This window comes from Diadema setosum, chromosome 13 (genome assembly GCF_964275005.1).
Source record: "Diadema setosum chromosome 13, eeDiaSeto1, whole genome shotgun sequence".
Classification (NCBI taxonomy): domain Eukaryota; kingdom Metazoa; phylum Echinodermata; class Echinoidea; order Diadematoida; family Diadematidae; genus Diadema; species Diadema setosum.
Genome location: NC_092697.1, coordinates 16,324,166 through 16,350,644, shown reverse-complemented (window position 1 = coordinate 16,350,644; position 26,479 = coordinate 16,324,166). Strand labels below are relative to the sequence as shown.

The 26,479-nt window shown below is 38.9% G+C and overlaps 2 protein-coding genes across 2 annotated transcripts in view; both read right to left on the bottom strand.

Moving 5' to 3' along the window:
• Positions 1–558: 558 nt before the first annotated feature.
• LOC140236780 (NADH dehydrogenase [ubiquinone] 1 beta subcomplex subunit 6-like) lies at positions 559–6,094 on the bottom strand. The gene is made up of 4 exons (XM_072316714.1): positions 5,784–6,094; positions 4,032–4,133; positions 2,493–2,549; positions 559–1,502 (listed from the first exon to the last, which is right to left on the bottom strand). The coding sequence occupies exons 1-4, from the start codon at positions 6,042–6,044 to the stop codon at positions 1,476–1,478; spliced, it is 447 nt and encodes a 148-aa protein (XP_072172815.1). The 5' UTR covers positions 6,045–6,094; the 3' UTR covers positions 559–1,475.
• Positions 6,095–8,034: 1,940 nt separating this feature from the next.
• Positions 8,035–26,479, bottom strand: part of LOC140237362 (telomerase protein component 1-like) — a 40,090-nt gene continuing 21,645 nt past the window's right edge. Inside the window, exons 9-24 of the mRNA XM_072317298.1 lie at positions 25,893–26,086; positions 25,424–25,535; positions 24,585–24,692; positions 23,425–23,598; positions 21,554–21,741; positions 20,595–20,770; positions 19,433–19,595; positions 18,659–18,764; positions 18,100–18,228; positions 17,611–17,735; positions 16,598–16,730; positions 14,453–14,569; positions 13,609–13,752; positions 12,953–13,033; positions 11,728–11,886; positions 8,035–11,015 (exon numbers count right to left, since the gene is read on the bottom strand). Coding sequence (XP_072173399.1) covers positions 10,812–11,015; positions 11,728–11,886; positions 12,953–13,033; positions 13,609–13,752; positions 14,453–14,569; positions 16,598–16,730; positions 17,611–17,735; positions 18,100–18,228; positions 18,659–18,764; positions 19,433–19,595; positions 20,595–20,770; positions 21,554–21,741; positions 23,425–23,598; positions 24,585–24,692; positions 25,424–25,535; positions 25,893–26,086 — 2,313 coding nt within the window. The 3' untranslated portion in view covers positions 8,035–10,811. The remainder of the gene's footprint in view (positions 11,016–11,727; positions 11,887–12,952; positions 13,034–13,608; positions 13,753–14,452; positions 14,570–16,597; positions 16,731–17,610; positions 17,736–18,099; positions 18,229–18,658; positions 18,765–19,432; positions 19,596–20,594; positions 20,771–21,553; positions 21,742–23,424; positions 23,599–24,584; positions 24,693–25,423; positions 25,536–25,892; positions 26,087–26,479) is intronic.

The window sequence follows — 26,479 nt, the reverse complement described above, 5'->3', positions numbered from 1 at the left end:
CAAGATTCTGCCGATGACACCACCTGAAATCATAGCTAAACTACAAATATGATGAACAAGGGACATTGGAACTCACCTTTCCATTGACTGAGCATAAATTTCATGTTTCCATGGTACAAATATGATTAACATAAGACATTGCAGGGAAACATGCAAATTATGCTCAGTCTAGGGATATTCAGATATTCTTTTGGCAATATAAGTGATGATCAGGGTATTATTAATCAATGCAAGTCAACATGCATTTGCATTGCAGTCCATTTAAAGGTAAGATATCTAAGTCACTCCTTTTTCTTTCTCCATTCTCCTCCAACACACAACTGTACGCACTTCTCACATAAATAATACAATTTTACCCAAAAAGGGGGCATGACAACAACATTTAAGACTAGCTCTGAAACATGATTTGCAAATAACTTTAAAAGTAGAATATGTTGTACCCTTGAAAAGACTTGATTCTCATGATCGAATCTGCACTTTTTCCTTTCCTCTGATCCTTTACATATTGGAACATGATGACACATGTGGACAAAATGCACTTCCATACAAATGAACAAGTTTTGTTAGATTCATATTTTATTCTTTGATAAATGTCGCACATCACAAGAACCAGTTCCTCGCCTGCAGCACTTCATCTGGACTGACTAAGGGGGACATCTGTCTCACAGTGTATCTCTATCCATTTATATTTTGTTTTATATCGTTTTGCTGCTGCAAAGATCTTGTTCTTTGCACATTCAGAGTTCAAAACAAGATTTATGAAGGAGTGTAATTATTCATTATAAGTGCAGCAAGTTATGTTATAAATACAAACACAAAGAAGGGTACTGATAAAAGCTACTGTTCCTGGGGACAGAAGGCTTCAAGGGAACAATAATTTTGCTGTAGTCTTTTCCTGTTTGAGATGATGGCAGTTTTTAGAGAACTCTGAAAGTTATTCTATCCATACTTCACAAACATGTTTTTGCTCTCTTGGAACAGTAGACAGAAGAAATGTGACACACCACATCTATCATAATAAATGGAAGAACAGAGAGACTGCAAGGACTTGTGGCACTAGTGAAGTACTTTCTCAGAGGCATCCTTTGACTGGACGTAAATTATATTTTTTCACACCACATCAGGACAAAATAGTGGTCAAGCTTTCTGCTGTCAAGTGAGAAAGACCCATCAACTTGTACAGGAACTGAGGTTTAGAGGTACTGCTATTGTATACAGTCGTCTGTGAATTAATCATACTGCTCATGCCAGAAGGGATCCACAACCAGTGTCTGAAGTTTTGCCACCTACAGTGTACTGCAGGTACCACGGTTCTGTAGATGTGCGTTATTCACCCAACAAATCTTCATGAACAGTTTATGTACAAAATATTCCCGCATCTTTGCTGGTCTGCTGCCCAGAGCTGACGTCCAGTGACAACGAACATCATCAGTGATGACCACGCTGTGTTGACATATGATGTCAGACCTCTGACCTCAGTGATGGCCACCTTCTCCCCCATGCTATGAGAGAAAGGGGGAATTAATGAAAATAAACATTTGTATGAAATACATGCTTGTGGTTGGATATTTGCAACAATATAGCAAACCTTTGTCGAGAGCACATGGCTAAAACAATGAAGTAATTTAACTTCAGTATAAAAAGAGCAGTGCAGGTTAAGATATTGTTATAGGTATAAAGCACAGTAAATAGAGCGTTAGTAAGAATTATCCATCGATGTTAACTTTGGAACAGTCTGGAGCATACAAGGGTAAGAGTATGCTTTGGACTGTTCCAAAGTTATAGAGGGAAGATGATTCATGAAACACCATACTACTGCACTAGTAAGGCATGGGCATTGCATTACTGACAGAAATGTATTTGCAGTAGAATGATTCACTTTCTGTACAGCCCCTGAAGCACTGAATGCATGTCTGCAGGAAATTACATAAATGTTCGAAATATTTTCTCAAAAATATCTACAAGAACCAATGGAACTGTACCAAGGAATACAATACAGATACAAGAGCAGGGATGCCAATCCTGTAAACAGTATTGCAGTATTCTGAAGGCAATGTAGGCATATTTTTGGTGCAAAACAGAGTTGTTGTTTTTTTTTCTTTCCTGCAATAGACATACAAAGTTATCAAATCTTGGAAAATCAGTTATTTTCTATGAAACCTGCAGTATTTTTTTGCCAAAAAAAGAAAAAGAAAAAAGAAGACACAGTATAAAAATACTGGAAAGAAGTAACAGTTGGCTTCTCTAGTTAATGTTAACACATATGACAGGTCTGACATTTGATAACTTATCTTTCAAAATGATGGCAAGAAAGACAAAAACAATGACAGCAAATTTTCCTGAATTGATCTGATGTAGCAAATTCAAGTGTCACAAGTTTCTAAAACAGCACTTTGATTGTAGTCAAAGTTGCATTTCACTATTTCATTCTTTACTCTGGGGAACAATGAGCAATACTGAGAAGGTCTAAGTAGCATTGGTTCTTTTCTTACCAAAGGGTCTGCGGGATACTCTGGTCGCTTTGACACAACAAAAAACCCAGGTTTTGTCTGCAGAATAAGAAGATTTGAACACACGTCAAATAAGCAGTAAATCAGACCAGTAAATCTGGTACATACTGCAATACATGCACAGTGTACATGCGCTTTTCCATGCTTAGGACAAGCCATAAAAATTGCAGAAAACTGGTCAAAGTCAACCCAATGTACGAATTTTGGTAGATAAAAGATTATGATACGAAAAAAAAAAAAATCTAACAATGAGAACATCTTCACATCAGGTATTGTACAACAAATATCTCTCACTTTCATATTAATACTACTTGGCAATTTAAACAATTCATTCTTGATTTTTTTTTTCTTTTTTATCATTATTGACACAAAACTTCCACAGCACCATGTCCACGGTAAGGGAGTTAAGTTTATGGTGTGCGCATTCGTATGTATTGTCCATCCGTTTACTGAAATGTGACAAGAAAAAAACAATCATATACTGCACAGATAATACAGTTGTGATTGGTAGGCAGCAATGTTACATTTAAAGTCGAATTGGGACTTGGTGACAATTTCACGAGTGGTTAAATTCACAATCATGGAGTCCAGTGCCGAACAGGGAGATAATTATATGCGTGCTCACGCACATGTCAGGATCGGAGTTAATAATTATATTCTTTTTTTTTTTCTTTTCTTTTTTTTATTTGTGAATAGCACCTTACTTGCAAAATTTGTGAATATAAAAACCTCCCAAAATATTTGGCATAAACAGTATCCCACTTAGAGGAGATTTTGATGCTTTCAATTAACAACTTCATCATTAATCCGTTAAGGATGAGTCCAGAGTATACTCGGGCAAGAGTCTATGGAAAATGCGTGTTGTACCAAAATCAAACTGTCCTCAGTGGGTTAACATGTACAATGTATATGATGATAATTCTATACAAAAATTGCCACTGCGACTCGACCCCTCAGGCAAAATCATTAAAGCTGGATTGTTTTATCAATTGAGAATGACATAATTTCTCCATTCTACATGTAGTTCATTTTCACCATGACTATAGTGAAGAGCTGTTTGAAAACCAAAGTGAAAGGGAACGTCAACGACGTCCTCTCATTTCAATGCATACTGACATTGATATCACTGTCCAATAAATCTGTCTGAACTGTCAGTGTTATCGTTAGGATTATTAGTGAAACTGTCACTGTTCTGTGTATTTCACTTTACTCTTTCCTGTCAAGTCTGATTGAATGTAGATTGGTATTTCCCTTTAATTGTTGACCGACATTTAACCACTCTCATTACCGGTACACTGCAGGAACTGATTACACAGTGTACTTGAATCCATCCCCCACCATTTACTCACGAGTACAGATGCCCAAATTTGTATTGACACACTTTCTTTAGTCATGCATTGTGTATTGTATGGATCATGTTACGAGTTGAGCACAGTTTTAAATCGGACATTCATGGAGTGTAGCCTGATTCAGTACACAATATGGGAGTACTAAACAATGAATATTACTGTGTATACTCACCATAATATGGTACTTGACCACGTAGTGTGTGACCCACATAGGCAGGACAAAATATCTGAAGATGATGCCCCCTTTCCAAAGCAGAGGTGCGAGTCGGTTACCCTGACAAATGATTAAGAAAACAAACACACAAAGGACAATTACATAATGTACTTAAATAAATGGTTATCACACCCATTTTTTTTTCCAGACAACAAAACACTGTGTACACTGTAAACAGAGATTGTCATCACAATTGAGAATAAACTGTGTTTGGAGATACAGTCATACATTTTGTACTGTAGACACTCCTTCACAACTGCAATGACAATCTATAAAATTACTGTGCTGAAAAGTTCAAACAATTGATTATGTTCAATGGGACTCAGCTTTTAGAAGTCTCCAATTCAGTGCCAGCAGTGAACACCGGAATAGATGAATCTATGGTACACATATTAATCTAAGACATGAATTAATTTTAAATAATTAGAAATAAAAGTATCTTATTGCAGAACTATCTCAGCTAGAATATGCATTGATCAAACAAGGTCATTAATCAACAAAATGTACGGTTCTACAGTTTTTGCCAAGTTATCGAAATGAAGCAGTACCTGGTCCTGCAACTAAATAATTCTGGTATTTGTGTAGTGGTGTACAATATGTACACTCAGTAGCCGTACTACAGTGTACTAGTACCCTGGTACTACTTGTACTAGATCTTCAATCTCCAGATCCAGGAAAGCTCAAAGTGTGATGGTACAGTATCAGCAAAAGCACAAAAGAAAAACAAAACCTCAAAGTCAATGTAATGACTAAAATCAAGTACAGAGGTTGAATGCCAATGCTGACTTGCCAGAATCTTGACCACGACTATGAACTGGTTGTATCAGTTATTACCTCTGCCGAGGAGGCCGGAGGTTATGCTTTTGCCGGAGTTGTTTTGTTGGTTTGCTTGTTTCTTTGTCTGTGTACATACATAACTCATAAAGTTGTGAACAGATTTGGATGAAACCTACAGGAAAGGTTGATAATGACACAATAAGGAACAGATGATTACATTTTGGTTGTGATACTGGAATTATTAATGAATTTTTGAAGGATTTTTTATCTTTTGGCAGGTAGGGTCAATGAACTGAGAGTTTAAGCTGTGTGTAAACTAATCCGAGGTTTGCTCACGCGCACTGCAAATGTGCGCTCTACTCAAGGTGCCGCGAAGCATGCAGGAAGCTGTATAGTGAATGATGTAAACAAAAGGCTTCTACATTGGTCACTACACTATTATACACAGCCCAGTAACCAGTCACTGCAAAAATGTGCTCCGCACAACGTGTGGTCGGGCTACAGTACTAACTTATTTACTGTAATTACATTGGAAAATTTAGCAATTTTCAGCATGCACGTATTTTACATAGCAGGTAGAATAGAATGCGCTGCTTGCCGAATGTTTGCGCTCTCCGACTCTCCGTCAGAGTGCTTTTCCTCTTCTATTTTCTGCATGCACTTGGCAATGTTTATTGTGATAATTTCCTTATTTATCGTGTTTACAGCCAAGGCAAAGACTGAAAGTTGCGTCAAAACATCAATGTAGTGAAGCTGAAACACGTGAAAATATAATCCCGTCACCCAAATATCAATGTAAGTCATGTTAAGGTCAAAGCCGGTTAAGCCATGTCTGATGTGTGGCCCTTGTGGCCTTGGCTTGGATTGCCCATCATGATCATACAACATGATACAACTATGCTATGGAACTTTACAGAATGCAGAAGTCTTTACCGTCACCCTGTCGATGGGAGCGATCAGGCTTCTGAACGGACTTCTGATCCGCTCCATCAGTGCATTTGCAGGCCTCCATTCTGGTCGTGGTTCACTCGGATGGAGCTTCTGGTCCATAAGCCAGTTTCTCCTTCGTTGTCTCTCTTCCTTCACCCATCTTTCCAGGACATAATCGCCCTTGGCCCACTCCGGTAAGGCAGGATTTGTCCCTGCCGGAGGCCGCTTGTCTGGCCGAGACTGTGAGTAGATGGGATTCGCCATCTTTGTAACACACAGCAACTGTGACTGGCGCACGAAATCGACGAGACCACTTTGTGAGATTTTGCCACAAGATGGCGCACTTTCAGTAGTGTCGAGCTTGTCGCCTCGTCGAAGGGTTTGTCAAGAAAATGATTTCTGCATGCATGAACTCTGTCTGACAGTCGTCTGAGGAATTCAACTACAAGTATGTACTAGAACCGCGCCGGAGAGATCACAAGAACCACAAAATAAGTGTTACGTGCAAGTTACTGTTTTGTTACATTAACATACCTGATATAATCCATTCACTCATACACCCACATTCATCCGTCCATCCATCTATTCGTTCATAACTCTTTCATTAATTTGATAAGTACTCCACTCGATTATTTATCTATTCATCCCTACATTTATTCATAATTAAACTTATTTATGTTATTTATTTGTTCACTCATTCATTCGTTCTGTCGGTCGTTCATTCATTCATCCATCCATTTATCCATTCATTCAGCCATCCACTCATTCAGTCATTCCCTCACTCACTCTTTGATTTATATATTCATTCATAATTTCTCCCTTCATTCCTTAATTCCTTCTTTCTTTCTTTCCTTTCTTCTTCCTCCCCTCCTTCAAGTGTTTATCTCCTTGAAGAGTTCCAACTTGCATTTATTTGTGCATGCATTGCTTATTTTGCCTTTTCTTTTGATTAGTCTTTAAAGTGTCTTCTTTCTGTTTGTTAGATAGCTTTCCGAACTGAGCCATGATTAATAATCATGTGGCACGTTCTTGTAGGTTCCAGTAACAAAAAAGGGTCTGAGAATTGACACGGCCCTTTCCTTATATTTCTGTTTTCTCTTTTGAAAAGAATAATATTATTCATGCGGTTGTTCATACAGCAAAATCCCTTATATTAGAAATACATGGAAGCCTAAAGAAGTAATTGTTTTGTTTCAAGTCATACATAGGGCACTACAACCACGTTTTTTCTTCAATCACTCGTCAGTTCACTGAGTCAGAGGAAGAAAATTTGAATAGAGAAAAAAAAATACCAATGTGAGTATCTTACATTAAGTCCTCTTCCTTTCTTACACATAATATAGACAATCACCATCAAAACGAAAAACGGAAGGAAGAAAAATCACTTTGTGTTTGTGGTTATAGGGCAGACTATGAATGAGAATCTGCAAGATAACATACGGGGAATCACGTCAAAGTGGTATTTGTATATGAAGAGTTTGTTCGCAAAAAACGATAAGTCCATATTTGCCAAATGGAAAATTTGCGATTAAAGGTCCAGAAAAATGAGAATAATAAGAAAATTTTTGCTTCTTTTGACCATAACTTCAAAAATGTACCTTTACAGGTAGTGACCAATATATCATTTAAAAGGTATTATTTTGTACTTTATGACAGAGACCGTACTTCAAAATCTTAAAAAATGGACTTATCGGTTCTTGCGAACAAACTCTTCATATTTGCCGACACATGACGTTCCAAACCAACATGATATCTAACTACTTTGCAACATGATTCTGACAAAATATGACTATGAAGTTGAGCTCTGTGAAAGGTAGAAAATAACTGATGTTTGTCCGACACAAAACTTGGGTCTATACTAATTACAAACAAGAGCACAGTGCAAAATCAATTGTTTCAAATTTATATTAAATGTATTGATCTGATGGATTACTCCTTTGAAGTTAATTATATCAAACTGAAAATGACCACTATAACCAAAAATGCAATACAATTTTCGTATTTTTGAACTTGCCTAAAGAAAAGAGAGAAAAGTTCTGTGCAGCTAAGTTTTCGTGATTCAAGGTCACGTCTAATGTCCAACTATTGTTTATGGTGTGTTATATACACAGTATATACATTTTTAACTATGTATTTCATCAAATTCTCTTCTCTATTTCTTTTTTTTTTCTTCACCCTCTCATTCTCTCATTCTGTTTCACAGACACAGTAAGAGTTCACACAAGAAAAAAGTCATAAACAGAACTCATTTAGGGGAGATAGGTTAGTAGTTTCATGTATATTATTTACAGTACTTCCTGGCCAACATTTTCGTGTCCAAGAAAATTAAATGTACATGAAAGACATAAAAGGAACTCACATATCTCAAAAAAAAAAAACATTTACAAATTGAAAAGAAAATAATCCAGATTTTGTCAGAGTACAGAAATGATACTGTGATAACAAACACAGAAACATTCCATTTAGGTCTGAAGAAAGAGCATAAATACTAAAAAGAGAGAGAGAGAAAAAAAATGTTGATATTTTATCCTTTGGTTTCTGGCTGTACGTTTGTTCATGGAATAGCCAAGTCAAGAGCAGATGGTACAGGCTGATTTGTGATACACTTTGGGAGGTTCCTAAATGAAGAAAGCTCCTTTAATACAGAGTAGACTCTCTCACTTTGAGACCATTTTACTAAAACAGAAATCATGTTTGCAACATACCAGTTCATTTGGGAAAATGCAATTTAAAGGTATCTTGATTACAAAGTAGTTGAATATAATGACATATTTTAAAATTCTTTCCACCAGAGAACAAAGTACAAATAAACACTTTTTCAGTGATAGATTTAAAGCTCATAAACCCTTTGCCATCACTCCCTCAATCAGTATGCAGATATAAATGTAAAACTTAAAATTCTCCACACAACAGGAATGTAAAAATTGTACAGATGTGGTACCAGGTATACACTTGCATAAAATCTTATCAATTGACTTTACTTTCACCATACAAACATATTTTACTGTCATGAGAAACTGCAATCATGAGAATTGTGTTGACATGTAGATAAGTGATGACGACTCAGAACAATTTTTGCAATTCTATAATCACAAGAAAGTGCATTAAAACATAAACATACATGTATATTATATTTTTCCAGCTCTCTGGTGGACACATGCACAAAGAAGCCCAGGTGTACATCTGGCAGCATAAATAAATGAAATGCATTCATTTTTCTTTAAACAAAATTCAAAATGAAATACACTGTAATTTCCAATTGGAACATACAAATTGTACAACCTGTATCACTCTCTTACAGTACATGCCATTTCTTTAGCAAATGGAGTACACACACACAATCTGTTTGTCATGGCAGTTTTGTACAATAGTCGAAACAGTATATGTATTGTGTTTTATAAACTGAGAAGATACATGTCTACTATATGTACTGCATTGGAGGCAAATTTGACTCGAAGCAAAGACAAACTCCAAAGGCCCTTGCCCATGTACAGCATTCAGAAATATTTTTTGTAAGATTTACATTCGAAAAACCAAATTTATAGATCAATGTGATTTTCCATTTTGATTATGCCATTTGATATGCTTAAAGTAGAGACACAGTTAATTTATTTCTATAAAATATACATACAGTACATCTTTCTTTTCAAAGGAAACACACACTAATATACAAAATACTTCTGCACATTTACAATTCATCTGCAATAACATACAGATATTTACAATAGAATCATATTATGCTTTGCAAACAAAATCAGTACAAATATAACCCTGCAGATAATCAAATTAATGACCAGTGATTGTGGTAGATTGAGACACACCCAATGGATAATTAACATCTATGGACAGAATTTCTTTTTTTTTCACAGTTCATAATGGACATACACAGAAGTTGTATTGTTTTACAGGACAAATCCACTAGAGTCAAGACAATTACCCAGTCTCAAAGGCTTTTGACATTCATTTTATACTGTACCATTATCATCGGTCATTTTTTTTTCATCTCACTGGTTACAATACTGTTTAAAAAGCCTGAAAGTTTTGCAGCATCCCAAATAGAGTATACCAACCAATTCTACAGCAAACTTAGCAATCATCACTCCAGACCCACCCATTTACATTCCAGTTGTAATACTTTTATTTCACAATATATTTTCTCTAAAAAGAAATAATTGCAAAATTGTATACCTACTAGAGCACTTAATGAAGACTTAAGTGAACTGCATTTTGTAATGGGTAAAGCATCTTTTACTACTGTGCCTGTTTTGCTCCTGATTATCACCTAAGAACTCTCTATGTGGTACCAAATCTTCTTCTTCTTCTTCTTCTTCTAGTATAGTACAGTCTACCATGAGGTGTATCAGTGTACAAATATCCCGTAAAATTTAACCCGTTGAGGACGGACTGATTTTGCTACAACACACATTTCCCATATAGACACCTGCCCAAGTATACTCGGGACTCGTCCTCAACGGGTTAACAGAAATACACCTTGGTATCAGCACGTTACTTGCCCTGTTCCACAGCACTGTTATTTGGAACGGATTTAAAAAACAAACATAGTTCATTGAAAACATTCTGAAAGATTGGGTACCTTCTGCACTAAAGTGCAATGACTTGTCCTCTTGTAAATGTGCAGGGCTGGCCAGATCGTGTAGCGAGATGCCATATGAAACTGTAGTACAGAAGAAATTTTACAGCTACTGGGCGAATGGACCAAAAACACAAGACCAGGTATTTCACAAATCAAAACCCTTTTGAAAACTGGACGGTGACAAATGGTCTTTCCTAGGGGAAGAAAGTTTGCTATAATTCCTTTTAAAAAAAAGAAAAAGTCAACATTAATGTTTTGATGGAAGAGGGGCAACAAAATTAGACAAAAGTGGATAAATATAAATAGATTTCATCATCCATCTCTCTGTGGAGCCCTTTAGACTAATCCCTGGACCAAGCATGGCAGCCTATGTTCGCTGCATACATAGCGAAAGTTTGTAACAAAGTCTAGCGCCTGATGGGAGGAGGACTCTGGGCCTACTCTTCATAATCGCTGTCAGAATCCACGTCCCGGTCCTCGTCTATGATGAGGCCGCGGTCCTCGGAGACCTGGTTCCCTCCCTGGGCATTGCGCGCGTTCTTGGCCTCCTCCGCCTCGATCTGCCGCCGCACGAAGACGTACCGCGGCTCGGCCAGACAGTTCCTGCAGCGCTGAGTACGGGGGTGGTGGTAGCCAAAGACCTGGAGGTAAAGAAGGGGAGGGGACAATGAGGGAGACATGTAGGGAGGAACAAAGAAATTTGCATAAGGGTGGAACATACCGGTGTAGACATCAGTAATTCACAAGCGATAGTCATTGGCATGGTGGAATGTCTTCCATTTACAGTATAAACGGATTTTACTATTCCACCACAGACATTACTTTGTAGCTTCAAGTTAGTGTACCAAAGGTTCCCATTTGACACAGAAAACTTTCATCAGTCGGGGGTGATCATAGAACAGGGTTCGGGCTTCTACCAACCTTTCACAATTTGTGGGCAAGAATTTGTCCACTTCTGTGGACCTTCTCAAGCTAAGTGATAGTCACACAGACAAGGAGAAACAGTGTGACTATCAATAGATCACTTGGCTTGAGAACGTCTACAGGAGTAGACAAAAGCTTGCCCAAAATTGTTGAGAAACAGTGTGACTATCAATAGATCACTTGGCTTGAGAACGTCTACAGGAGTAGACAAAAGCTTGCCCAAAAAGGTTGGTAGAAGCCTAACTTTTGTTGTACATTCCAAGCTCATTTAATATAAACTGATATATACAAACAATAACAATAATTGACATCTTAACAACTTTTGTGGGTTACAGTATCAAGAAACGAAAACTCTTAGTTCACAAGGCAGTCACTATCATGTCTAGCACAATGTCCCTATGTGCTCATCAGCACAAGTTTCGTACTCACCTCTTCGCACACGTCCTGCCACTTGATGAACCACTTGTAGGCCTCCCGGTACTCTCGCCTGTCCTCATACATGATGCCGATGTTGAGGTAGAGACGAGTTGTCAGGACGCTGAACTCTCCGTAAGCCTGCAGGCACAGGTCCAGAGCCTCCATGTACAGCTACAAAATGAGGGGAAATTCAGCCATCAGCATTTACAGTATGTGGGACTAAAGTTGTGTCTCAGTTTTGACATACAATTTAGAATATGCAAAGGCAGTTTCAAGCCAGTTCATAGACCATGGGAATTTTGCCTGTGTTACTGTGAGTAGCACACATGTACACCACAAGCAACCAATATTAACTGCACCAAGATACATGCATGTGCAAGGTGTGCATGCAGTGTGCTTTTTTTAGTCAATGAGGTAAATTCAAACCATGGTTTTGTTTTTTTATTACCTTTGTGGATTTAAGCCAATGTCAGTTGGACATAAGGGAAAGTAAATCACCTTGCATGCCATGGTTGGCGAGAGTTGTAGTTGTTGGTTTTTTTAATTGGCTCTTTATATCTTTGCATGATCTTAAGCATGCCAAACTTTCTTGCACTATTAGTACATCAACACAAGACTACATAATGTACATGCATCTATTGGCACCATATGCAACTCTTGCTGAGACTTGAATATGACCCTTCAGTCATGTCATGCTCATTTGATTAATGACAGTCTTAACGTATGAAGACAAGGGTTAAATGAGACATTGCCTGATTTCTGGCAGAAGGGATAGTGGAATTATGAATTGGTCATGTCTCGGGACTACAGAAGTGTTCCACTACATCACTAACTCTCGTACGATACCATATTGATACAGGAAACTCCTGTTATGACAAAGTTTGTTTTTTTCCTTATATATCGAAATTTCATTACACTAATAAAGCATATAAAGACAAATAGATAATAATTTGGGGGCCTGAATTTTTACTCCATAGTAACCGAATTTCATTATAAACATGTTCATTGTAACGGGAGCTCCCTGTATAAAAATCTGGTCATATGTTCCAAACTCCTAGCAGACCAACCCTTCAACATGAATATAATTGAGAGCTTTTTTCACATTTGTGAGATAAAATGTATGAATACACTATGGCGATGCTGATGTCACACTGTGTATAGTTTGCACTAGTGTAAAACTCAGAATATAAACTTGATGATGGCAAGATGATGAAGAAGGAAATCACTTTCTACTTACATCCACCTGTGCCTGGCAGCCTCTCTCTTCCAGTACCCCTTTGGTCATGATTGCATCAGACAAATGGCCATCAGAACCAAGCTGTGGAAGAGAAAAGTGAAGACAGTATTACACAAACCTTGCAACTGATTGACAAATTGCCCTACATCGATGTAAATACGCACTGAATTGATCAGTGTTTTAGTAGTAGCCGTGATAAAAGAAATCATGGGCGTACGTACTCGAGCAGGATTCAAACCTATGACCTCCTGATCTCAGGACAGGCGTCATCTCCACTAGACCACCGAGCTTCCGCCCGACAGCAAGTGTTGGTTCTAATCCTTATAGCATGCAGCAGGTACTGTGTAAATATTCAAATTCATGAAATTCTTCTGTCAAGATGGTTTTATTGCAACTGACAAACACACAAACCTGTTAACAACTCTGGTGGTCACTGTTGACAATTCCAGTGCGACATATATTATCCTTCAAATAACTCAACAAACTAGTCCATCTTTATCTGATTTTGTTGTTTCGAATGACAACATACCTAATATTCAACGTCAAGCAGAAAGAGCATAAAGAAGAGATGAAGAAGTGAGAGAATTAAGGAGAAGAGAAGAACATAAAGAAAAAAAAAGAGAAGAAAACAAGGAAAGAGAAAAAGCCATACTGACCTCTTTAAAAAGTGTAATGGCCTTTACGATGGTGACCTTTGCTTCCTCTAGGGCCTCCATCTCACTCAAGGTGTTGTCTCCACCACACTCCATCCAAGCCTGGAGGTTGAAGGCTAGCTGGATGAGGGTACGCCCCAGCTTGAACTGAAGGGGTTGGTAAAACATGCACAGCTACATGCTAAAAATCTCTGATCACTTTCATTTTCAAAAAAGCTGGTGGACTCCTACTTGAGAAAAGTAGCTCTCCTCTATTATAGCCACTCCTAATGTACACTAAATATCTCACCACAGGCATCAAACTGGTGAGATACAAGCTGTATGCTAACAAGTCCTTTACAGTGAGCACTACACCATTTTTTAAAATTGAATTTGTTCCCTATCCTATGGAAAAAAACAGAAACATTTTATACCAGTTGCTCTAAAACAATGCATTAAACTTTGCAGTTGCATGCTCTAGGCCCCTTTTACTGGTGTGGTAAACAGTCAATACAATTTCACCCTTACATCCCTTGAACATGCTTGTGTTCATCAAAGTTTTATGTTAGTGTCCTTGTGTGGGGATACTGCAATGCAGATTATATGATTTCACTCTTGTCTGCTGCACTATCTCAATAAGACACTTGCCCCTCGTAATTGCCTCTCCAGCTAAATGCTGCTTTTCTGTGTTTTTCTTTGAGGTTTGAACCTTGTCACTGTATTTACACAGTATTCATAAATATCTTCATCTCATTATTTTCATTTTGTAGCCAAAGTGCAGAGAGGACCGAATCGTTCTGAAGACCTTACTCCTGCCCACTACGGATCCCAACATTGACATGACGAGCTTTGATCGAGAGGGGCCCACCTTGTGAATTTCTCCATCAAGCGTCTCGCGGATGGCGATGGATTTTCGCGCAAAGTCCACGGCGGGCCTCAGCTCTCTCATCTGCTTGGGGTCGACGTATTCGTACAGCTTCAGTTTCTGTCAGATGGTTAGAAAGAAAACAAAAACAAAATGTGGTTTGGGGTTTTCAACTTGAAAATTCCTAGCAAGTAATATCTACTTCCCATTTTCATTATCATCGGCAAACAGAGTGACAAAAGTTTGATCCTAAGCATGTCAATCACTTGTTAAAAGTCTTGTTTACCTTTGGGAACAGTGATTTAAAAAATGTTCAAGATATGACATTTAATGTATATGTGTAGGTCTGTTGTACCACAAAACATCCTATCACATACAATTTTCGTAATAACGCCTAAAATAAAAGGAGATATCTGTATTTTTCTCAATAAACCGTAGCTGTAGACGGTTTAGTCTGGAAACATTTTTATTATAACTATTGTTCACATTTTGTATATTTAAGAATACTTAACATCAATTTTACTGATTTAAATTTTTACAGTGGTTGTTTCTATCCCTAACTCACATTTTAGAACTATTTTAAAGCACTAATGCTGGGGGTTTTTTTCATCTGAAAATGGTAAATTATGCCTTTAAAGGACAAGTTCACCTTCATAAACATAAGGATTGAGAGAATGCAGCAATATTAGTAGAACACATCATTGAAAGTTTGAGGAAAATCGGACAATCCGTTCAAAAGTTATGAATTTTTGAAGTTTTTGTGCAGTAACCGCTGGATGAGAAGACTACTGCAGTGTATGAATAACTTAGATGTCACATGCGTACAATAATATAAGGAAAATATAAAGAGAATTTCACAAAATTTCATCTTTTGAAAAAAAGTACACATTCCCTTGACTCTTTACTGACGTATGTTAGGGGTAATATTATTCCCCCTGCCTTTAGAAAGAGGCAAGTCAAGTGCTCTTTTATTATGCGAAAAAAAGTGAACATATGTTGAATTTTCTTTACATTTTCTTTATACTGTTGTACGCATATGACTCACAAGCTGTAGTAGTCTCCTCATCCAGCGGTTCCAACACAAAAATTTTAAAAATTCATAACTTTTGCATCGACTGTCCAATTTTCCTCAAACTTTCACTGATGTGTTCTACTAATATTGCTGCATTCTCTCAATCCTTATGTTTATGAGAGTGAACTTGTCCTTTAAAGGTCCAGTTTACCTTTGGGAGCAGTGATTTCAAAAATTTTCAAGATATCATATTTGATGTATATGTGTAGGTCTGTTGTATCATAAAACATCCTACCATATGAAATATTTGCAATAAAACCTAAAATATAAGGAGATATCAGGGTTTTTCTCAATAAACCGTAACTGTATACGGTTTAGTCTGGAAAAATTTTTATTATAACTATTGTTCACATTTTGTGTATTTAACAACACTTAACATCGATTATACAGATTCAAATTTTGACAGTGGTTGTTTCTATCCCTAACTCACATTTTAGAACTATTTTATAGCACTAATGCTTTCATCTGCAAATGGTAAATTATGCCTTTAAGGAGAAGTGTGTATGTATGCACTGTTGTTTTTGTTACCATATTTTACTAGTACACATTGGCTCAATTAATAGTGTGTGTGCTGTCACGGTGTCTCCTTTTTTCCTCTCTACTTTAGATCAAGTACTGCTTATAATATATATATATCAGTTGACAAATGCTCTGGCTGTACACAGAAAACATTTTGGATAAACACATTATTTGCAGACTATAATTCAGAGCTCCACATCTTACAAGTTCTAGTTTCCAGTAGATCACTCCTATCCATCGCTATGTTTATTTTTTCGTTATCCTTGCAAAGTATGCATTGTTTCTCTCACGATATATTCATTTGTACATAAAGTTGTATTATACTTTGTGGCTTATGACTCACTCCTTACTACATGTAATTGCTAAAACAATATAATTTATCTAATGTACATTTTGTGCAACAATGAATAATAATATAAAAAAAAATCGTGACAAAAAAATACAACACCAAACCACAGAATGTGGCATATGGGATTCGATGCGTTTAAAGCAATACAGTAATTGGATCAAGCTGAACCGAGTTCAACTCGTTGCGCTGCCAAAAACACACTGCCCACCTCGTCGTAGATGGTGCATGCCAAGTGGTAGAGTTCCACCATGCGCTCGGGCCGCGACCCCAGCTCACCCAGCTCGATGTTCATGGCTTTCTCGAGGAGGGCGTAGGCCTTCAAATGGGAGCCAGATTGGTTGCTGTGAGGAACGAAAGATTAGGGAGACAATAACGTCAACGCAATGCAGTTCACTGATAAATTTCTTTGTCTGTATATTGTGTAAGCACACAAGAAATCAATTATATTCTGAAGAAAAAAAAATGCACTTCATTGGATGAACACTTGCACTTGCAAAGTCAACACTAGAAAAAGCAATGAATGGGAGATACTGCAAAACAAGGAATGTTCACATGCATTTTAATTTTGTGAACTTTGCGAGAGCCGAGATTCTCGAAAATTAAAATACACACAAAATTCTTGTCTACACTACATGCATTGAATGCCAGTGACAATTCGCGAAAATTTCATGCCGCGAGAAAAGGTCATTGGCTCCAATTTGCAAAAATTTCTTGCCGCAAGTGCATCTTGTTTTATAGTATATAAACACATGTATCCTATAGAGATATGAGAAATAAAGAAAATGAGAGAATGTATATTGCAAAAGTAGATGAAGACTGGTAAATTTATAGAAAGACTGTCTGATACTGTAAAAGTGGATATTTTCGCACGACTAATTTTTCGCGCTAGGCCGGGTCAGAAGAGTTTCGCGTGTTTTTAATTCCGCGGAATCAAGACATCACGCACAGGAACGTATGGCAAGCAAAAATATTCGCGTGTTTTTATTTTCGCGCTAGTTTCTGGCTGCGCGAAATGTGCGAAAATTTCAACACCGCGAAAATTTCAACACCGCGAAAATTTCCACTTTTACAGTAAATGAATAAATAATCAGACTAACAAATCAGAAAATGACAGGAAGATACTGCAAGTGACAGTGTTTCCAGTAATGGTGGAAACCTTCAGAAAGACAGAAAGGAAGGAAGGAGGGCAGAAAGAATAACCTTTGACCCATTGACACTTACATGACCCTTGCGACCTGCTCGTATCTCCTAGCAATGGTATCCTTGGGTAGGTCCCCGCTGGCAATTTTCTCCATTGATGCCTGGTACATGTCCAACATCTTGACTTGCCAACCTTCTCCAAATCCCTGGAAACACACATACATACGAGAATTATTATAATCAGTATACCTTACATGAGCGTACATTCCAATCTGAAGATATGCCCTATTTGTTTTATAGAATTGCCACATGGAGCCAAACCACCAAACAGAATGCAGCACTCTTAAATTTGAAGTTTCCCCTTCTGTTGTGTTTCCCCTTGTATTCAATGGTAAATGTAAACTGATCTTTGCCAGGCCGAAAAAATAGATGCAACACATGGTCTTCAGCAAAAGGACCAAGAACAACCCCCTCCATCCCATCCCCAACTGACTCAAGGACAGTCAAATTAAATCAGAGGGGTACAGAGAACAGGGTGGGTGTAAGGGGTCAGGGATCAGAGTATCATACTTCTCTCCAGTACTTGAGGAGTACTGTGCTGTAGTCCTCGTTGTAGAGCTTGTCAAAGACATCCCAGTTAGTCAGGCAATCCTGAAGTCTGTCCAAGTCCCCGATGGCCAGCAGGTGTATGGGTAGCTCCTACCAAAACAAAACAAAACAAAAAATGAGGAAATACACAACGGGACTGTTAGCCTTTCATTTGTGGCCCTTACAAAGAAAATATTATGTCATGCTTGAACTTGCAATTGTTTTACTTACAAGTTCATCATGCAAAATCTTTAAGCTTTACACACTTTGAACTACCTAAGTTAACTGCTAGCCACAACACAGTCGCCTTTCTGATTATCTATCACTAAGCATGACTACTTATGTCAGAGCCTTAATGCTTGTAACTGTGCTCTTTTTTCTGACACACAGCAAATTTTGATAACACCGAAGGAAGCTTTTTGATCTCTAATTAACCCTTTGTGTGCTTTGAGAGCCAATGGGCACAGAAATTCCCACAGCATTGTACACACTTGTGTGGGATTCCCTGGTAGAGAGAGGGTCAAAGTTCAGTGAGTCTCACCTCCACCTTCCTGTCCACTGACTTGATATCACAGAAGAAATCAGCCAGTCTCTTGTGCCACCAGGACCGGTCATACACTCTCCTGGCAGTGGTGTTGTCAAAGTATCTTGAGAGGAGAAGGGCAAGAGGCAACAGTTAGGACAAAGTTATCATGTTTGAATGACATAGAGACAGCTTGATGGGGAGGCTAGCATACAACTGTAAACAGTATTACTGCCTGGTTTTTAAAAGCAACACCCCTCCATTTTGGAGCTGCACCAAAAGAAAAAAGATTGCTGAAATATCATCACACCAACTCTACTCGATTTTGACAATGGACAGTTAACCTGTCTGAAACGTCAAACCTTTGCATTGAGCTCAGCTCTTTCAGGAAATCAACTAATTAAAAATAGAATCCTAATGAGATAAAAGCTTGGACATTTCTGTGCTAAATGCATCAAATAAAGTAAAAGAATATTATCATCAATACCAAACTTAACACAAAAACTACTTCTTGTAAAAATTGATATCAAATTTGGAGCTATGAATTAAAAAAAAAAATCAGTCATGTAATGGAAATATTGATATCAAATTTTGAGCTACGAATGAAAAAAAAAAATCACCCATGTAATGGATTATTTTCAACAGCAATTCATATGATCCTATTTCATTACCACAAAAAGATCATATCCAAGTATAGAAGTTTTGGAGCCCATCAATTCTCCCAAGGGTGGGACAAATAAAACATGAACAAACATGAACACTTCAGTAAACTGATTAAGATGTGCAACTCACTTTCTCCTGACAGCTTTGCTGAGGGCCCTGTGGTAGAAGTCCAACCTCCCCTCACCGCTGTCTCCAAAGGGTCTGATGAAGGGTTTGAGAGCGCGGTAAACCACCGCCCACTTGGCAGCGGGGAGGGGCGAGGCATCCTTTGAACTCTTCTCCTTGCCATGATCTGTTTGGAGAAAAACAAAAAAGGGTTTCAGACAACTGCAAGAAAATACTAAACACAGTAAGGTGGGTAAAGTTTGATCAAGTTTACCCTTATCACTCTCTGCATATTACAGTGTGAGTACAAGGCACCCCAACCAAATCCCCTCCAACTTATCTCACATGTTGAGGATGCTCAGGACACCTGCTGAACAATCTTGCTTTGAACTGCAATTTAATTTTCACTGGTTGCTTGCTGAAGAAACTAGATGAGTCTTATCAGTCTGTGTGATGATGGTGCCTATTAAAGTCTCAGAGAAAATGTTCCACCTTGCTAAAATACTAAGTATCTGTCAATGTACGATGTATGGACCTTTTCCAATATCTTTTTATTACGACAGCAGCATGATAGCATTACTGGTTTTACATCTAAAAAATTGTGTTATCTTCTATATTGAACAAAATGAACCAAAACCTACAGTACAATATTGCATGTTTCTTCAGGGAATCATAGCATTGAAATACAGTGGACTGTCTTTCTGTTGCAGACAACCCCAGTCACCGTCAATGAGAGCAGCAGCAACAGCACCATCGCCACCAACACCACTACCATCACCACCCGCACCACTACCCGACATCACCACCACTACCACAACTGCCACCACTTCTACCACTACCACCACCACTACCACCAATACACCACCACTATCATCATCATCACCATCACTATCATCGCCGCCACCACCACCACAACCACTACTACCACCATCACTCTCACCACCACTACCATTGCCTTCACCATCATCGCCACCACCACTACCACTACCATCACCATTATCACTACCATTGTCTTCATCATCTTTGCACCACCACCACTACCACTACCATCACCACTACCACTATCACTACCATCACCACTACCATCATCGACGCCTTGCAAGCCTGTATCCTAGTGGAGGGTATGCTCATGGTTTCACAACACTTCACATTCATCGCTAGAGCATCATATGTCATCCCTTCTCACCTTTGCTGTTGTCCGCCTCTTTCTCTGCTGGCATGAGGTTGTCCTCATCTCCCAGGATGAGGAGGAGCTCAGTCTCCAGGAGTCCGGTGGCAGAGCACTCCAGGAGACAGAGGGTGGCCACCAGGAGCATGCCTCCATTCTCCTCCTCAAACCGTGTGAACACCTGTTCAAGGAGCCTAGGCAGCAGAGGGGGAGAGAGAGAGAGAAGGTAGGTATGTTTAATATCCCAGCAGGAGCACAGAAATAAGGAATATGATTTCAAGTGTTTGTCACAATGCCAACAACATGAAAGCAGAGCATGACTTGCATTAGCGATAGGAAAGGACAGAGGAAATTACACTTTGCCCGAATACTCTAAGAATACTGAGAGAATAAACAATAGGTGCACACTCTTGCTTTTAGAAAATTGATAATCATGATAACATAATTTATCACACACAAAAATTATGTCAGCTACACCTAATAACATGCTCAAAGACACAGTGAGAAATTATTTACACACAATTGAGAAAACTTAGGACTGAGAAAGCATGATGTGAACCTGAAAGATGTAGACACTGCAGAAGTCAAAAAGGGTTTGATAATATTTTTGGTCATCAAGAAAAAGCTGAAATACTGGCAATGGCACTGAGGGAATACCAACACAGCCTCCCTCTTGGAACTATCAAACACTGGTCAGAGAGTCACAACTTGATGAAACCAAATTCCCAGGTACTGCATTCTACATAGTTTGGTGCTGTTTCAGGCAAAGGACTGTGGGATGTAAAGTCAGAGTTCACAGGCTATAATAAGCTCTATAAATGATGTTACCATCCAATCCATTTCTGCTACAGATTATCCCGTAGATCAGTGTATGCGTGAACTACGGGATATCCCGAAGATCAGCAGATGTGGGTTAAAGGTTTGCTAAGTCAGTAGATACGAAAGTAAAGAGATTTTTAGAAGAGCTTTAAGCTTACTCCAGGAGGCCGTCCGCGAGGCTGTTGATCTTGTCTGTCACCTTGGCAAAGAGACCGAAGACGCGGAGTTCCTCGCAGGCCACAGCCAGCCACAGGGGATTCTGGGAAGACTCCTTGGCCAGCAGACTGACCATCTGGTCCTCATCCAGCTTCTTGTTGTACTTGCCCAGCATCTCGGTCACTATTTGCTGTGGACATTTGCAGGGGATCGAATGGATGAATTCAGTCACCTTTCTCTAAGGTTCAGAAGGAAGTGCACTAGACTCTTGAGCAAAGCTATTGGACAGCGTCGTCATTGAGCCATGACTTGGTTTACACTTCAGATTTTGGAAGTCAATGTTACAGTTACACAGAAACAAACACAGCCACTAACTGCTGAATGGAATATAATATAGTGAGTATAACTCAACATACAAGATATCAATTACTGACTAATCGCTGCAGCTTAGTGGAGGAAATACTGTATACACCATATATTTAGCAAGTCTAATTTGTCACCAATCGGGACTTCCCGACAATTTCCCGAGTTGTTGAATTTGCAATCGTGGAGTACAGTCTGCATGAGGAAATGTATGCATGCATGTCACATTCATGTCGTGATCAGAGTTACATTTTCGAGTTTTTTTAAATTCGCGAATAGCACTCGACTCATGAAATCATGAAAATAAAAACTTTGCAAAATATGCGGAATACACAGTAGTTATTTTGTTAAGGCCGCGTTCATGCGAATTTCGTAGCCAGAATCACAAACATGAATCATGATTCAAAACGGCGTTTCAAATCACGGTCTCAGCGTAAGAGCGTTCATGCGGGCTTTCGCAATGCTGATTCTGGCTCAGCTCATCCTTTGCCATTGCGCAGCGCACTGCGCAGTTTGACCTTGTCTCTGCAACTCGAGCCAGACCTCCTTATTTCAACTGTACAGGCCTTTACGTTTTTATTTCAGTGAATACTTTCCGATATGCTGTGGCATTCAGGCTCTGCCCACAGATCGAGGAACAGATCGAGGAATAATCATAATTCTTTGTCTCTCCAATTGTTTCCCTTGGTAGACACAGCGCTGCAACCATTACTTTTATCAACTCAATCGGAGAGTAATTACATGTATTATTATATTAAACAGTTAACGTTAGATACGAGCATAGAATCGGTGTATGGCGTTGATGTAAACTAACAAGTGCAAGTATGGTACCCAAACACACGATTCATAAGACGTACACAAGCGCGCGAACAGAAGTAGAAGCTGTGGGATACCCCATGAGACACGCATGCGCACAGCGCACAATGACGTCATAGAATCATGATTGAAATCACGGTTGCGTTCATGCGGTTTCTGCGATCGTGATTCTGGCAGAATCATGATTCAAAACGCCCTTTTTTCCGCGTTTCAGATCGGCGTTTTGAAACGCGTTTAAATGGAAAAATCGCATGAACGCAACGCAACTAAACACATTTAGCGACTAAACGTGTTTAGAAACGCAATTCTAGTTTCGCATGAACGCAGCCTAAATGAATCACAATCTTGTTTTTTTACAGGTTAACTAGAAATGAGGAGACCAAGGAAAGACAGATATTGCAAATGTTCTTCTTAGATTCTTGATTTAAAAAAAGAATAGAGAGAATGAAGGAACATGGACACCACACAAATTTTTGGCAGACGAACACCCTGTTATGCTGAGATTTATAACTTGATAAAATTCTCTTCAGGATACAATCAATCAATAGTTGCAACTAATTAACAAATTGCTCTACCTCGACGTAAATGTAGTTTACGTTGATGTAGGGCAATTTGTCAATCAGTTGCAATGAAAACATCTTGACGGAAGAAGTTCATGAATTTGAACAATCAATAGTTGTTGTCCACCACTCACCTGTCTGGCCTGCATGTCCAGGGGCGTGACCTCGATCTCCTGGGGCTTGGTGGTCCTCTCATGGAGTTCCTTGTGGGGTGGGGTGTCATTGATCATGGAGAGGATGACACGCACCTGGGGAGCCAGCTTGCGGGGCAGCCAGCTCAGCACGGACGAGGACTTGTCATCATCAAACTGGGTATGGCCATAGAGGAGATGGATAAAGGTGACACGCAGGTGATACACCAGTAAAAACTTTCTTTGGGCAAATACTAAGTGGAACACATTACTTTCTCCTGAGGATACCCCTTTATGCCCGCAGCTTCAGCAACCCCTTTAAAGGCGCATAGTCCCGGTAGTATAGAGGGCGCTGTTGATGATACTGCCGATCACCGTTAGCATTGATACGAAGATTACCGAAGTTGAGCTGTCATCAAGAGTAGAGCGCGTAGGTGTTGCTAAGTAACGTTGCCTTTGTTGTCTTTTCTGTGCATCGCGCTGTCTGTAGTAATGCCAGGGTGCGTGCATATGTGCTTCTTATTATGACATCACAAAAGAAGTTTGCTAAAGCTGTCATCCCCCAGCCAAATCATGAGCCGAACTGTGATCGGACCACTGACTACAGTTGATCGGACTTCTTCGGACTCGGGGACGTGGGTCACAGCGTAAGTGCTAAAGAGGAGTCGATAGCGTACGTCTCTATAGGAAACTTGCGCCGTGCGCCGCGTACGCATTCGACTAAACCACCGGGACCATGTGCCTTTGAGATTCAAGCCATTTCAATGATAACTAGGGGTCTCTTTTTGAAGGCTTTTAGAGGGCTACACACTTTTATAGTCCCTTCATATTCTCTGTACTACATGTAGTTGAGGTATCAAATTTGTGACAATTTTTTTCTCTGCCCACAAGGGGAAAAAATGTTGCTGGTTTTCTGAATTCCACTGAAAGCACTCTTTCCGCAATATGGTTTCCTGCATACGAGTAAGGGGGCAGTGCAGTGATCAAGCCTGCTGTACCTGATAAAAGGCATCACCAATTATCTGCAACAGATCTCTCAGTGCCAGATAGAGGGCAATATTGCTGTGATATGGCATTCTGTACTCCATGTTAGGCAATGTTTTTGTTATACAGTATTCTGTACACAAGTACGGATGACAGTGCTGCAATCAAGCTTGCCGTACCTGATTGAGGGCATCTATGATGACAATGACTGGCTGTGTCTTTGGATTGGACAGGACACCGCAGGCGAGTTGACAGCAGGCTTCCAGGTTCTTTGGCATTGTAGCTTCCTGCAACACAATTACACAATAGAGGAAATTATAGCCATGCAATCATAGCCATATGGCACAGGATTAGATGCATAACCTGTTTCAGTTTCAAAGAAGACACAAAACTGCAGTAAATATCAGCATCTATCTAATTTGTTTGCAAATGTAGAAACAGAGATGAGATGAACCAGCAAGTTTTGGAGGAATTCTTCCATTTTAACCTGTACATGTAATACATCCCAGAGACAATTTTCATGGCATTATTAATTATTATGATATGGTCTTCACCCAATATAGCTTCTCCACTCATACAACTGCTCTTCCATAGGGCCACACTATCATTGCATCCAAAATCTTGTCATCAAGCATACATGTGGATGCTGGTAAATGTTTCACAGCTGTGCTTTATATTACATCACCTACTTTTGATATTTTACTACTTCTTCAAGCTTCTTCTCTGTATATAATTATACAGTTATCTAGTCATCAAAATACAATCTATGATAAGATACTTGTCATGGTGACATTACACCATGTACAATGTGCTTTGGATAAACTGGAAATATAATAAAAGATACACATGATAAGTATCAGAAACATTAGTCTGGTTCAGGCTATATTGTAATAACTTTTGATGACAGTAACCATGAAAAAAAGGGGAGAGGGAATTCAAACAAATACTCTACAAGATATACAAGATATACAGGGAGTTAAAAGGTAAATGTATTATAGTGTGGCAATTCACAACTTACGTTAAAGGCATTAAGTTCCTTGAGGAGTCTGCGGAGGCACAGCTCCAGGTCTGTTGATCCTGGGATGGCGCCAACAAAGTGGTAGAAAACGTGCCAACCTGTGTCACCGCCCCTATTCAGAATGACACAGAACGATTAGATATTTTACAATATCAAACTATTTGAAAAATAGTTCAGTGAAATTGTAGCCTTCTCTACGAAATTTCTAGAGCATATCTTTAGACCATCCACTCTCTCTGATATTTCATAAACTCACATACTCATACTAAATAGAACAAACACACTATCAAATGCTGAGACTAAAATTAAACACATTAGACAGAGCTGAGGAGGCATATGGGCCAACATAAGAAAATAATCCGTAAGCACACGCTAAGCTTGAACACTTGTACCTTCAAGGATATCTTGAATATAGGACTGGATATTTGATAATGCATTTTTCTATCTTTTTATTCCTGGGACCACGTACCCTGGGATGCGTTTGTTGAAGGCCATCGTCTGGGCAACATCTGCCGTACGCGCCATGATCGACGACTTCCCCGAACCCGCACCGCCAGTGACAGTCAGTGTCTTCTCCTGAGCAGGTTCTACCACGTAGGCTTGGATCTGCTCCAGAATGTCCACGCGGCCGAGGACGGTACCGCCCCGACTTTTGAGAAAAGACTGGGATAGGAAGGTGGGATAAAGAACATATAGGCAATGAAATAACGTAGCTTCTCCCTACCCCTCCCGTTTCCTGTAATGGGAAATCAACATGGAAAAGTTTCTTTTTCCAAAGCTAATTTGGGATAACATGCATACTAGGAATTCATGGGGATGACTTTCTTGTTCGAATCTACATTACGATGGTCAAAAAATAAAAGAAACAAAAAATGGAGAACTGAAGAAAAACGGAACAACTACTATGCCCTGATTTTGATTCCTCTATAAACTTTAAATGCTAAACATAAATGAATTAAAGAAATAATAAAACAGAAATCACTACACATATACATGGATTCCATTTATTGACAATTCAATTGACTGATAATGAATCGATATGTGACTCAGTGGAAC